At 41.4% G+C, this 15,267-nt stretch overlaps 1 protein-coding gene across 4 annotated transcripts in view; it reads left to right on the top strand.

Moving 5' to 3' along the window:
• Nucleotides 1–11,571, top strand: part of Rfwd3 (ring finger and WD repeat domain 3) — a 32,052-nt gene extending 20,481 nt beyond the window's left edge. For all 4 annotated transcript variants that reach the window (XM_035442680.1, XM_027406028.2, XM_027406029.2 and 1 more), the window contains exons 9-13: nt 1,835–1,985; nt 4,276–4,452; nt 5,387–5,601; nt 7,720–7,931; nt 9,433–11,571. In XM_035442680.1, the coding sequence (XP_035298571.1) occupies nt 1,835–1,985; nt 4,276–4,452; nt 5,387–5,601; nt 7,720–7,931; nt 9,433–9,576 (899 nt within the window). In that variant the 3' untranslated portion in view covers nt 9,577–11,571. The remainder of the gene's footprint in view (nt 1–1,834; nt 1,986–4,275; nt 4,453–5,386; nt 5,602–7,719; nt 7,932–9,432) is intronic.
• Nucleotides 11,572–15,267: the final 3,696 nt, after the last annotated feature.

Genomic DNA, 15,267 nt, shown 5'->3' with positions numbered 1-15,267 from the left:
GCCTCTGAAGGCATCAGGCATGCATATGGTACTCATCATACATGTAGGCAAAACATAAATATAAATATTAAAAATAAAACTTGCCTGGGCTGGAGAGATGGCTCAGTTGCTGAGAGTGCCGGCTGCTCGGTTCAGATCCCAGTACCCACATGGGGCTCACAACCATCTCTAACTCCACTTCCCGGGGATCCGATGCCCTCTTCTGACCTCTGTGGGCACCAGCCATGCATGTGATGCACACATACACACAGGCGTGGCACCCATACTCATAAAATAAAAGAGACCTTCAAAAAAATTGTTGTCTTAGTTTTTCTAGCCCCTTGTCTCTTCTTTTTTTCTCATATCCCTCTTACATCTTTAATTCTCTCCTGTAGGTAAAATATGCTTGATATTTGTCTAAGCAACTTATTTTATTTTGGCTATTTGAAATGGGGTATTGCTGTGTAGACCAGACTGGCCTCAAACTTCTAGTAATGCTTTTTTTTTTTTCTTCTCTAGAGACAGGGTTTCTCTGTGTGTAGCTCTGTAGACCAGGCTGGCCTCAAGAGACCCACCTGCCTCTGCTCCCAAGTGCTGGGATTAAAGGCGTGTGCCACCACATCCAAGCTGCTTTTCCTTCCTTCCTTCCTTCCTTCCTTCCTTCCTTCCTTCCTTCCTTCCTTCCTTCCTTCCTTCTTTTTTTCTTTTTAAAGATTTATTTACTTATTATGTATATAGTCTTCTGCCTGCATGCCAGCAGAGGGCACCAGATCTCATCCAAAGTGGTTGTGAGCCACCATGTGGTTGCCGGGAATTGAACTCAGGACCTCTGGAAGAACAGTCAGTGCTCTTAACCTCTGAGCCATCTCTCCAGCCCTCTTTCTTTCTTTCTTTCTTTCTTTCTTTCTTTTTTTAATTTATAATTTATTTTTATTTTATGTTCATTGGTATTTTGCCTGCATATATGTCTGTGTGAGGGTGTCAGAAGCCCTGGAACTGGGAGTTTCAGACAGGTATGAGCTGCCATGTTGATGCTGGGAATTGAACCCAGTTGCTGAGCTATCTCTCCAGCTCTCCAATAGTGCTTTTGTATCTCCCAAATGCTGGGATTGTAGTCTTATCTTACCATGCCCAACTATCCCAACAGTTACTGAAGTCTAACTCATAAAATTAAATTGTACATATTTAAAGTAGCTTTGACTAGTTTTGTAATCTCTTATCCTTAATCCCTTCTCGCTCATAGGCAGACACTGATGTGCCTTTCGTCACTGTGTTGATTTTTTAAAACTATATATAAATAACATCATACAGCTGTATGCCTTTGTTTGTTTGTTTGTTTTGGTTTTGATTTGGTTTTTCAAGACATAGTTTCTCTGTGTAGCCTTGCCTGTCCTGGAATGCTACCACTGCCCAGCTTTTTTGTTTTGTTTTAAGATCCTTATTTTTATGTAAATTGTTTATTTTTGGGTGGTATTTCATTGCATGTGTACATGATATATTTATTTATTCATCCATCTATTGATGGATACTTGAAATGGATTTTGCTTTTTTAAAAGGTATAACCCTGGAGTGCTATGCATGGTGGCACATGTCTTTGATCCCAGAGACAGGCAGATCTCTGAATTCAAGGCCATCCTGGTCTACAGAGCAAGTTGAGGACAGCCAGGGTACACAGAGAAACTCTGTTTCAAAGGGGGGGGGCACAATAAACCTGGGGAATATTCATTTTCATTATTTGACTGTTTTCTAGGAACTTGGATTCCAAGAAAGGTAAGCAAAGGTGCTAATCACTTTAAAAGATAGTTTTGCCATAATTTACTTTTATGTGCCTTTTTTCAACTTTCTTCTTTGGTAGGCTTTGGTGTTAAGATGTTGAGTACTGCCAACATGAAAAGCAGTCAGTATATTCCTATGCATAGCAAGCAGATACGTGGATTAGCTTTTAGCAGTCGATCCAAAGGCCTACTGCTCTCTGCTTCCTTTGACAGCACTATTAAACTGACCAGGTAAGTTAGTCAAGGGTAAGATTGGGCCTGGGCAATCTTATTAGTCTCAGTTCTGCATCAAATTAGACTGCATCAAATTAGTCTTAGTTCTTTTATTGATCTGAGGCATTGTCTCCTTAAAATATGTAAGTAACAGGCACATGCCTTTTATCCCAGTACCCAAGAGGAAAAGGCAGGCATATATGAGTTTTAGACATAGTAAGTTCCAGGACAGCCAGGACTGTATAGAGAGACTGTCTCAAAGCAAATAAATAAAAGTATATAAACCCTGTATGGTGATTGACACCTGTAATCCTAGCACTTGGAATCTTGAGAGGCATGATGGTTGCCATGTGTTTGAGGCCAGCCTTGGACTACATAGAAAATTCCAGGAGAATTTGAACTACAGAGTTAGAACCTGTCTAAAAACAACAACAGAAAAGTAGACATAAAGTGGGGTGTGAAAGCAGATGCCTCTAATCCCAACCCCTGAAAGGTTGAGACAGGAGGATCGGTCAGCCTAAGATGAAAGACAGGAAAAAAAGAAAAATAATAGTGACATAGTAGGTCACTAAGTTAATGTGTAATTAATTAATTATAATGTGACTTGCATGCATCCACATTCTCACATAGATACTATATAAATTGTGGGGGGAATTAAATGATGGTGGGAATGGGTACTGAAGAGATGGCTCTGCCCATCAGGATAGTTTAGTTCCTAGCACCCAACACTGAGCGGCAAAAAGAACAAAGACCAGTTTCAGGGGACCTAATACCCTCTTTTGGCCTCCTAGGGCACCTGTGCATAGACATACACAAATAAAATCTTTTTTTTTTTTTTTTTTTAAGGATCTATTTATTTCATGTGCATTTGTGTTTTGTTTACATGTATGTTTGTGGGTATCGGATCCCTCGGAACTGGAGTTACAGTTGTGAGCTGCCATGTGGGTGCTAGGAATTGAACCTGGGTCCTCTGGAAGAACAACCAGTGCTCTTAACCGATGAGCTAATTGTCCAGCCCCCAAATAAAATCTTTTAAAAATAGAAGAGGGTGTGCTAGAGATGACTTGGTAGTTATGAACACTACTGCCCTTCCAGAGGTCCTACTTCAGTTCCCAGCACCCACATGCCAGCTTATAATTCCAGTGCCATGGGATCTGAAACCCCTTCTGGCCTCCTCAGGAAGGGTACTCATAGTACACAGACTTGCATGTGGGCAAAACACCCAAACATACTAAAAAACAATTTTATGATTTAAAATATAAATAGCCAGGCGTTGGTGGCGCAGCCTTTAATCCCAGCATTCGGGAAGGCAGAGGCAGGTGGATCTCTGTGAGTTTGACACCAGCCTGGTCTACAAGAGCTAGTTCCAGGACAACCTCCAAAGCCACAGAGAAACCCTGTCTCCAAAAACCAAAATATATATATAAATAAATAATTAAAAGGGGGGCACAGGTCTTTGACCCAAGCACTTGGGAGGCAAAAATGGGATCACGGCCCAAGGCTAGTCTGGTATACTTAGCAACTTCTAGGCCAGCTAGGGCTGTATAGTGAGACCCTGTCTCCAAACAACAGCAAAGGCAGGGATAAACTGGAGACATAGTACAGTGATAGAATGCTTGCCTACCGTGCATTAATCCCTAGGTTCATTAATCCCTAGGTTTGCCTACCACCACAAAAAGTTTTGTGTGTGTGTGTGTGTGTGTGTGTGTGTGTGTGTGTGTGTGTGTGTGTTGGGGGGTGCTGTTACACAGTGTTGTTAATGGCTACTTCTTGGTGGTTGGATTATAATTTTTGGCTTTCCATATATTTTCTACTCTTGTGTTGATTACTGATTGTGTGACAGTTAAACATAGGGAAAATAATTCAGTAGAGAAGGGAATGTATCATTTGTGTTATTTCTTCAACTTAGCCTTCTACTTCATTATAATTCAAGAATTAAGTTTGCAGACCAGGGCTGGGTGTTGGTGGTGCATGCCTTTAATCCCAGGACTCAGGAGGCAGAGGCAGGCAGATCTCTGTGAGTTCGAGACCAGCCTGGTCTACAAGAGCTAGTTCCAGGACAGCCTCCAAAGCCACAGAGAAACCCTGCCTTGAAACCCCGTCCCCTCCAAAAACAATGGTTGTAGACCAGAAAGCACAAGTGTTTTGGAATTGAGAATGGTGCAGTTCCCAGAGAAAATATGAAATCCAGATAGTTTAGGTTGCAGACATGTTCTCAATAAATTATTACTTAGTTAAATGTTTGATTATTAAATATTATCACCATTGCAAACATGATTTACTAGTAAAATCTCTTATAACTCCACAGCCTAGAAACAAATACTGTGGTGCAGACTTACAATACTGGACGTCCTGTTTGGAGCTGTTGCTGGTGTCTTGATGAAAACAATTACATCTATGCCGGACTGGCCAATGGTTCAATTCTGATGTATGACCTACGGAACACAAATGCCTATATACAGGAATTAGTTCCTCAGAAAGCCAGGTAGGAAAAACTCATTTTTATGTATGTTGATCACAGCATTCTATTAGATTTTTACTATATTAATCCATTCTTCAGAGTGTCTCAACAATTGACTAGCAATCTTAGATCTGGTACTTTTCATCTCTTCAGAATCAATAGAATTTGAGACCTTTAATCCCAGCACTTGGGAGGCAGGCAGGTCTCTGTGATTTGGAGGCCAGCGTGATCTACAGAGCGAATTTTAGTACAGTCAGGGCTACACAGAGAAACCCTGTCTTGAAATGCCAAACTAAAGTATGGTAACTTCTGCATAATTAAATTCATAGGAACATGGCCTGTAGAGTGGTGTTTGTGATAGAATTCTTTGTAAACTTGCAGAAGGAAATTTAGAAAATCTAACCAAAGCCATGTGTGGGGGTCAGGGACAAACCATTAATCCCACCCAGCACTCAGGCAGAAGTAGGCTGATCTTTGAGTTGGAGACTAGAAAGTTCCAGGACAGCCAGGGATATAAAAAGAAACCCCTTCTCTTTAAAAAAGAAAAAAGAAAAGAAAAAGAAAGTATAACCAGTGCTGGTGGCTTATATTTAAAATCCCAGAACTTGGGGTGCTGATGCAGAACGGTTATTATGAGTTTATGGTGAGAAGTTTAAAAAAATTCATCATTTTTTTCTGAGTTAAAATGTGGTTGCTTTAGGCTGTTTTTGTTAACAGGGCTTTCTTTTGGAGCATCTGATGTATGCTGTTGAAAGTAGGTACAGAATGTTATGTGTATTTCCTTTTTCTTTCTCCTATAGAGATAGCTAATTGTTTTTAGAGGGTGCTGGAGGATAGTCAGCCTTCTGTTTGACTTCTTTTGAGATGGGAATGTGGCCCGGGTCTCCTGGTCATGAATCTGGAGCAGCCAAAGTGTTGGATTTAGAATGTGTGTCATGGTTTTCTTTTTTGCCTTCAGATGTCCTTTGGTATCCCTGTCATACTTACCCAGAGCTGCTGTGGCTGCATTTCCTTATGGTGGGGTGCTGGCTGGAACCTTGGAGAATGCCTCCTTCTGGGAGCTAAAAACAGACTTTTCTCATAAGCCTCATGTGCTGTCCTTGGAGCCAGGGGGCTTTGTAGACTTTCAGACAGAGAGCAATACCCGACACTGTCTTGTGACTTACAGGCCTGGTGAGTTCTGAAGCTCTTAGGGACTGGCTGTTTTGGTGGTTGGGGGGAATTTGTACAGGAAAGAAGACATCCCTTGAGTGACTTTGGTAAGCCTTTCTAACTAAGGCCGATATGCTGGTTGTGTTGCAACTCTTAGTCCTACAGTGAAGATGATGGCTCCCATGTCTTTCTGCCACGTGCTTCTGGAGTCCATTGCGTTCATCTTCAGATCACTTTCACCTGCCTCTCACGTTGCCTAAGGAATAGGCTCAGGTGGGAACAGTCTAATACCAGATCAGGTTTTTAGTTGTCCAGTATTTGAGGCCAACAGTTAAAACTGACAGCCATGCTTTTTGAGACTGTCTAGGCAGCTGAACTTCACTGCCTCCAAATCTAGGGATAGAACTCTGAACAGCTATTATTAAATTTGTAGGTTTGTTTTGTTCTCTCCTTTAAAAAAAAAAAAATCTGTATTCCTGATGAGTGAACCCTGTGATGGTTAGTTTGGTGAGAGTTTGCCTTTTTAACTTGGTCTTGAGGTCTCAAGAGAATGTATGAATTCTAGGCGTTCTAATGCTATTGTGGAGCTTTAGTAATGGTTGGTTATGGTGTACCTTTTACAAGACATGTCTTTGTTCTGACAAGCACCTGGTATCTTCAATTTTGACCTGTAACTTAGGTGTCTCTCACAGGAAATTTGTTTATACTGGCAGACACCTTTGTTGTGATTCTTACCTGGTCTGAGGCCAGTTTATTCCTACCTAGACAGCTCAACCATATCAGAAGATCGGTTCAGGTGAGACACAGAGGCAGTACAACAAAACTCATGAAATAACAAAAGGATGTTTACTACTTAAAGCTCCAGGGATACGAGACATGCTTTGTAGGGCCCTTGGGAACAAGGAGTAACCATCTGGGTTATGTATGTTCAGTCAGTGGATACAGAGGAAAAAAAGAGGGCTTGTAGGACTATCTTTATTAAGGTTTATGGACGTTGTCCCTTAAACTTTCTGGGGTGAGGAGGGAATTGACTAGTTTAAAGAAAACATGGATAGGGGAACTTATTTCTGTGACTGATGTCAACCATTGTACTTTATTTGTAATCAACAATTTTGGAATGTGTTGTGTTTTGACTTAGTGAGATAAAGAACAAGTGGAATATATAGCAAACAACCACTCACAGAGGGCATTTTATTTTATTTTATGTTTTGAGACAGTCTTGCTGTGTACTCCTGGCTCTCTATGGCACCAGCCAACCTCAAACTTGTAGCAGTTCTTTAGCCTCAGCCTCTGAAGTGCTGGAATTATTGAGTGGTTAGTTCACCATGCCTGGCTAATGGAGAAGCCTCTGTGTACATTGATTTTAAGTAGGGCCTAAAAATGGGTTCCAGGATAGAGTTGTCAAGTTTGTCAAGTTGACCATCAAAGTGCCCATTTGTGGGTGGATCTCATCATTGCACATTTATCTGGGAAACTATTTCAATTGCCACTTCTGGACTTTTGGCTCTTAAAAATCATGCTATGACTTGCATAGAAAGCTTGGGGCTAGAGAATGGTTAAGAACACTGACTGCTCTTACAGAGGTCCTGGGTTCAATTTCCCAGGACCTGCATAAGGGCTTACAACTGTCTGTAACTCCAGTTCTAGGGGAACTAGCACCCTCACATGGACATACATTCAGGCAAAACACCAATGCACATAAAATAAAAATAAATAAATTAAAAAGAAAGCAAGTTTGGGGGTTCCATTTTGTTTCCCAGCTTTTGTCTGTCTCTCAGAAGTACCTCAGCTGTAACTTGTTATAGCTAATGGCATCCTCAATGGAAAAGGGGGAAATGCCATAAGAATACTTGAAAAATAAATTTCCCAGCAGGTCTCAGAAGATACATTGATTATACAAAACCAGTGCATTTCTAAAGTTCTTTCTGAAGTAGGAAAAAATCTACTGCAGATAACTTCCTTTATCCTAGCCCAGGCTTCTGAATTCATTGGTGCTATGTTGTTGTGTTTGCTTTATAGGTCTTGTGGGCTTAATATATTTAGCTTTTCTACCCAGCAAGGTTTAAGTATTTGAGGTTCAGGTACTTAATTTCTGTTGTATCATCTTCATGAGGTAACACCAATTTCTCTATCTCATAGATAAAAGCCATAACACTATACGAACTGTGCTGTTGGAGATGTCTTACAAACTAGATGATGCTGGAGAACCAGTCTGTTCATGCCTTCCTGTGCAAACATTCCTTGGGGGACCCACTTGCAAACTATTGACCAAAAATGCCATCTTTCAAAGCCCAGAGAATGATGGCAATGTCCTAGTATGTACTGGGGATGAAGCATCAAAGTCTGCTCTGGTAAGCCTGTTTTTATTTTATATTTAAAAGTAGTTTGGGGTTTGAGGGTCTCGGAAGTTGTCTAGCATATGTGAGGAAGTCAGTCCCAACCACCACATCAGTCTAAAGGTAATAAGGCAGAAAGCAATACCGGAAGAATCTTGCCCCCCATACTCTTCTGTGGTTTCCAAATGCACAAGTAGGGGCATTCATATAAATATGTACACACAAAATTATCTCTGATATATAATGATTACAACATAGGTGTTAAACACTATGAAGTAATAGCACAATAAAGGGAAGGAAACAGAATTGCTAACACATTAACGATTACTTAGAACATTTATTGGGAAGTTGACTCATTTGGTAAAATGTAAAATGCTTGCCATAAAGACCTGAATTCAGATCCCTAGCATTCATGTAAAAAGCCAAGCAGAACAGCACATACTGTAATTCTAGGCCTTGAGAGGTAGAAACTCCATGAGTTCAAAGCCAGTCAAAGTCCACGTAATGAATTTCAGGCTAGCCAGGGCTGCACAGTGAGACCTTATCTTAAGATAAAGAGTCTGGTGGTAATTTATTGTACCATTTTTGTTATTTCAATGTATTTTTTGAACGATGGTCTTATTGTATACTCACTATATAGATCTTGCTGGCCTAAAACTCAGATCTGCTTGTCTTTGCCTTCTGAATGCTAGAGTTAAAGGCATGCCTAGCATATCTCAACTTTTAAAAAAACTTTAGTTGCCGGGCGGTGGTGGCGCACCACGCCTTTAATCCCAGCACTTGGGAGGCAGAGGCAGGTGGATCACTGTGAGTTCGACACCAGCCTGGTCTACAAGAGCTAGTTCCAGGACAGCCTCCAAAGCCACAGGGAAACCCTGTCTCAAAAAACCAAAAAAAGAAACAAAACACTTTAGTATATGATGTTGGGGTAGTGAATATGTGCTATGGTAACAGGTAGAGGTCAGAGAACAACTTTGTAGACTTGGTTCTCCTTCTTCCACCTTTACCTGGGATCTTGTTAGGCTTGCATGGCAAGTGTCTTTCAATGAGCCACCTTCCTGGGCCCTGTTTTAGATAGTTTACAAGTGTCTTGTAGTAAACATTCTAGAAAAGAAAACACTTGCTAGAATGTATGTTCCATGGCTAGAGAGATTACTCAGCAGTTAGGAGCATGTTAGGGTCTTCTTCCACAGGATCCAAGTTTGGTTCCCAACACCTAAATTGGAAGGCTCACAGCCAGCTGTGAGCTGGCTCCAGGAGAGCCACATTCTTCCACAAGTACCCCACATGGACACACTTCTTAATACAAGTTCTATGAGGATAGAGATAGTGGTCTTATCTCATTGACTCTTCTGTCTCTGGAAGAGACAATATTTAGAAGACTTCTGGCACATAGATGAAAGAAATGAGTCCTTAACTTGCTTTTCAAGCCAACTTAGGGTGTGATAGTTTTATACAGTTATTCCCCACCTGGGCTGACTAACTACTGACCACTGTTTCTGCTTGCTTTTTTAAGTTGTGGAATGCTGGCAGTGGCTTGTTGCTGCAGGACCTGAAGACTGATCAACCTGTTTTGGACATCTGCCCATTTGAAGCAAATCAGAGCAACTATTTGGCCACCTTAACTGAGAAGGATGTCCATTTTTATAAATGGGAGTGAGCATGGTCTTGAGACCTTCCAAACATGCTACTGGTTAATGTTAAGTATTGTTTTTAGCACCTAGTAGTCCTGAACAAGATACCTGTTTATATGTTGTAACTAGAACTTTTGAATCATGGGTTCATTTGGACTAGTGTGATTCTAGGTCATGGAGACACTAAGATTGTGTATACTATTTGAACCAAAAGAGTACCTTTGTGAATCTTGCCTGGAAATCCTTTATTTAAATTCTGCAGGATCTTACAGTCCTCACAACTATTATTTAGGATATGAGTATGCACAGCACTTTGGGACTGTGATACCCAACCAGCCTGAATTGTCTTGGGTAGAATTTGACTTATTTCCAAGTTTGAATGCTCATAACTTTTAGTGACTTGATCTCACCCACACCCCTGGGCTTCTGCCCCCCTGTGTCTGGTACACCATGTGGTATGTGTTGTGGCAACAACAGTTACATTCCAGGTATACATGGGTACTAGAATGTTGAAAAGTCCAGTGCTGGAGGTGGTTGATGAGCTAGCTATATGAAGAGCCATAGCTACAGCTTGTGTACATTAAGGTCATTGCATTATGAGAGAAAAGAAAAGGACCAGTTGTTTGAGCAATTGTAAAAGACTTAGATTTTTCTAGTTAGTGTAGAATTCTCAGGGGTTTTTATTCTCCACCAAGCCAGTGCTTAAAGATGTACAATTCCCAGGTAAAGACTTCTTTTCCCGTGTGAAATGTTTGATTCTGAGTTCCTCTGATTTGCCTCCCAATTTTTTCTGAAAGTGTTGTTAGTAGTGTGGTTATTCTCAGGAAGGTAGTAGTGGTTAGACCTGTGGATGACTAATAGGAAGACACTTAGAAACTTCCATTCTGGTTGTCCTGAACTGGCTGTCCAGCATTTAGAGTTATGCTCAGGTTCCATTTGTCTACTTTGCCTTAGGCTACTTCACTAAAGCACTGCCTCTAGGACACCCAAGGTGTAGACAACATGGCTATTGTCTCAAATATTTGTTGGTGAGGCACTATCCTTTTTAATAAAAGTTCTGTCCTACCTATCAAACTCCTGAGCTATTTTGGAAGTCTTTATTACCAGTAAGGAATTTTTTTTTTCTTTTTTTGGGTGGAGGGGAGTATTTCTGAGGCAGGGTTTCTCTGTGGCTTTGGAGGCTGTCTTGTAGACCAGGCTGGTCTCGAACTCACAGATATCCACCTGCCTCTGCCTCCTGAGTGCTGGGACTAAAGGCGTCCGCCACCATCGCCCGGCCCAGCAAGGAATTTTTAAGGTTAATTTTCCCCGGGTTCTAAGTTGTGGCTATACATATTTAATGAAGCCTATTTGAAGATACTTTTTTGTTTCATTGGTTGGTTTTTAAATTTAAAGCTTTAGAAATATCAGGTTCCACATCGTGGGGGAAAGCCTCCCTCCCTCCCCCACTTTTAAAAGTATCTGCCTAGGCCTGGAGCTTCAGGGACAGGATAGGATTTAAATTAAATAGAACTCAAATAACTTCAGCAGATGGCCACAGAGAAAGCTCTGGGTGTCAGGTTGGTCTGGAGCAGGGTTAGGATTTGTCTGGCTTGAAGAATGTTTAACTAAGGCTGACTGGGGAGATTTACTACCACAGAAGCTAAGTAAATAAATACCAAGCCTTGCCACTTTTGCATTTCCACAATAAATTTGGATTAGGGTAGGAGGGTGCCAGAGCCTCACACTTGATTTTTTTTTTTTCTCTCTCTCTCTCTCTACCACTGAGCTCTATCAGAAACCCAAATCTGTGTTTTTGAAGTAAATTCACATGATGGACTGATTCTCTAAAGAAGACCTTACCTAGCCCCCACCCCGACTTGCAAGAAACATGATCTCTAGACCCAGACTCTAATTTTAGCACCAGCAAGATGTTTGTTTATAAATCTTGTCATAATTCATTGGGATTTTTGAATATTTACTGTGTTTCAATGTTTGTTGTAATGTTAGTAAAATAAAGAATTTGCCATGTATAACACCAACCCCAGTGTCTTCTGCTAGTGTCTACTAGAGGGTTTTGAGAGGATCTGGGTTCAGATTCTATGACCCCACAACTATTCCGAACTACAGTTCCAGGGAATCCAACACCTTCTGACCTCCAAGTGTACCAGGGAAACATGCAATGTACATACATAACATTTAGGCAAAACACAAGTACAAATCTTTCTAAACTTTGAAATGTTGAAAATATAAAAGCTCATTTTTTGACTCTCCAGGTTTCTATCTCCAGGACAGTGTAGGCAGATAACCTTTGTGCTGAAAAATAAAACAGCCATCCGCATTGTTGTACAGTAATGGACACTAGGCAGAAAGACTGTCCTGGAGGCTCAGTCTGGGCCAAAACTAACATCTAAATATGGATAAAAGAAATGATGAACATAGAAGGGAAAATAGGATTTCAAGATGGTGGCTCTGTTTCAAACAGAAAAATATCAGTTAAAAAGACCTGGAGCTCCAGGATAGGCCCCAAAGCTACACAGAGAAATCCTTTCTTGGGGGGTGGGGGGGAAGTCCTGGAGCTTTAGGCAAAGCTCTGTGAGTTGCCAACAATTGGATAAGCTTACAATTAAAGTTATAATTAGAAGCTTTGGGCATCCTGACTGACTGCCTGCATTATATAGTAAGAAATTGTCTCCAAAAAAGTCAAACTATGCTATACCTTCAAACTCTTCTCGATGCTTATAGACCCTGTTGGTATTAGAGTGATGCTTTCAGAAGATAGCTGCTCAGCTGTGCTAGTAAGGGTGGTGTGATGGTGTGATACAAGTCTTTCTCTTAAATGTGGTCTAAAAACTGGTGGTAAAAGCCAGGTGTGGTAAATGCCCACCTGTCATCCTAGTATTTGGGAGATAGAGGCAAGAGAATTAAGGGGTTTAAGGCCTCCTTTACTACCTATTGAATTGGGAGCCAGTCTGGGCTACTAGAGACCCTGTCTCAAAAAAACAAAACAACACCCAACCCCTGCCAAGCTCAAGAATTGGTTGAAACTCAGAAACAGATGGGAAGAAATGACAATGGTCCGGAGAGTAGTAGATCAGAATCTGAACCTGGTGAAGTTCTGGGACCTGATTTACCCTGTGGCCATGACTCCCCATTTCCTCTCTGAAGGGGATGCCCCAACTGTTAAGATAATGTGAATGTACTTAATATCACTAGGCAAGCATCCCCTTCCTCAATTCCCTTTCTTTTTCAATGTCGGGGAAAATAACAGATACTAACTTGTTCACCTGGTAAGAGGAACTACAGCTAGGTGTGGCGGTAGCTCATGCCTATAATTCCAACTCAAGGTGGAGGCAGAACAATCAGTTCAAAGTCATCCTTAAGAACAACCTGGGTTGGCTAGGCATTGGTGGTGCACGCCTTTAATCCCAGCACTCGGGAGGCAGAGTGGCAGATCTCTGTGAGTTCGAGGCCAGCCTGGTCTCCAGAGCGAGTGCCAGGATAGGTCCAAAGCTACACAAGAAACCCTGTCTCGGAAAAAAAAAAAAAAAAAAGAAAGAAAGAAAAAAGAAAAGAAAACCTGGGTGTAACCAGGCATTGGTGGCACACACTTTTAATCCTAGCACTTGAGAGACAGGCAGGAACATCTCTTGAGTTTGAGAGCTACCAGATCTGTGTATTGAGTTCCAGGCTAGCCAAGGCTAAACAGTGAAACACTCAAAAAAACAAAACAAAACAAAAAAACCACACACAAAACAAGCCCCCACAACAAAACACAAGAATAATGTACACAAAAATATTTTCTAGAAAACATGTTCTTAATGTGTGCAGAATGCAAAGTAGAAATAGATAACCTTGATCTCTCACTAGGGACTATTTTAAGATTTATAATGGCTGATCTATTGTAGTTTTGCCCTTTAATCTAGAGCAAGGTCCTTCCTCCTAAGGTGTCTCTCCTACTGGGCTGTGGCTTTCCCTTCTAGGGTGTTGCCTTTCTGAAGCCTCAGCTGCAGTGTGGAGTGGTTACCCAAGGTTACTTGTATCTCAGCATGGTTTTAAATCCTAAAGTCAGTCAGTTTTAGAGCTGCTAAAAGCTCCATTCAGATTATTTCTCTCCCAGCCATTGTTTTCAGGGGCATTTGGAGCCTTGCTCTGTGCCTGCCCCCTTAAAAGTTAGCCCATGGCTTAGGAATTCGTTCACAGGTTTTTAACTCTTTTCTATGATTTTCCTTCACTTAAAATTTATTTGGGGGAAGGGTGTTTTTTGTTTATTTTGGTTTTTTGGGGGGGTGGTTTGTTGTTTTTTTGTTTTTGTTTTTTTAGGTTTGATTTGGTTTGTTGTACAACCATCTAGCAGAAGTGGAGATATTCTAAAGAGACATATGTCTTTTCCTTAGGCCATCAGGCTTTGCAAACAGTGGACCCTAAGAAATTGCAATTTTTCTAGGACTCTCAGGCTGGGAAGATGAAAGGGTAAAACCTGCTGCCAGCAGAACTTGGTGAGTACTTGGTAGGGAGGGCACTTTCACATGGTTCTGACAACTTATCAGACCATCTTGAAAGAGATAGTGAAGTCAAAAGAACAATGGGTCGGAGATGGCCAGGACCACACCTTAACCCCTTGGCTACATCACTTAGCTGTGTATAACTTTAGTGTAAACCTAAACCTCATGTTACCTCTGAAGGAAGATGGACTTGGGGAATCACTGAACCTCATTATTCCTCTTCCCAAGGTGGCCACTTCGAATACATCCCGTTTTTCTTATCACTTGTCTGCTTAATTGGTATCCTGAGTACAGGTGCCCATGCCTAGCTTGTCTTTTGTGGGTTTTGTTTTTTTGAGATTGGGTCTTACTAAGTAATTTAGGCTTATGTCAAACCGAGCCTCATCCTCCCAAGACTAGAGACATAGGTCACCTTGTTTGGCTGTTTTTAGTGAGTCTCTGAACTCCCTCCTGTGTGTTTTTAGCCCAATAAAAATACTATTTCTGCTGCGGTGTCACATGCCTTTCATTCCAGCACTTGGGAGGAAGAGGCAGGCAGATCTCTTGTGAGTTTAAGGCCAGCCTGATCTACAGAGTGAGTTCCAGGACAACCAAGGCTGCACAGAGACTCCCTGTCTCAAAAAAACAAAACATTATTTCCAATATGGACTATCTGCTGATGAACTGTCATAATGTGGAGAATCCATTCAAAATGTATTCCCATTTCCAGTAAGACTTGTAGTCTTTACTACCTGACTCTGTCCATTGCCTTTAGGGTCTTAGAACTGAGCCCCTCCCCAGGTCTCATACTTTCCCCTCTCTCCCTTTCTTTGTAGCCACCAAGGCCTAGCATTGCTTTGAGTCTGCAATCACCTAGCCTTAGCTGGGACAACAGACCTGTGCCTTCTTACCTAACCCTATTCCTTCCTTATAAATGCCATTCCCATCTCCTCAGGGTCTTTAATTTAGTTCAGTGTTTTGTTTTGTTTTACTTTGTTTTTGTCGTGGAATTCACTCTGTAGAACAGGCTAGCCTCAAACTTAACAGAGATCTGCCTGCCTCTGTCTCCTAAGTGCTAGGATGAAAAGTGTGTGACACCACCACCCAGCATTGAATTTGGTTCTTAACTTCTGAATTTAAAACATTTTAGACCTGGTTCTTTACCGTCTTCATGGTGGGGTGGGAGGTATCTTAGCTTAGTTATCACTCAGACAGCCTTTTTCCCAGCCTCTGCCTACTCACACTACAGCTTTG

Source organism: Cricetulus griseus, chromosome 3 (genome assembly GCF_003668045.3).
Source record: "Cricetulus griseus strain 17A/GY chromosome 3, alternate assembly CriGri-PICRH-1.0, whole genome shotgun sequence".
Taxonomy (NCBI): domain Eukaryota; kingdom Metazoa; phylum Chordata; class Mammalia; order Rodentia; family Cricetidae; genus Cricetulus; species Cricetulus griseus.
The sequence above is the reverse complement of the archived record's forward strand: the minus strand, read 5'-3'. Positions and strand labels throughout refer to the sequence as shown.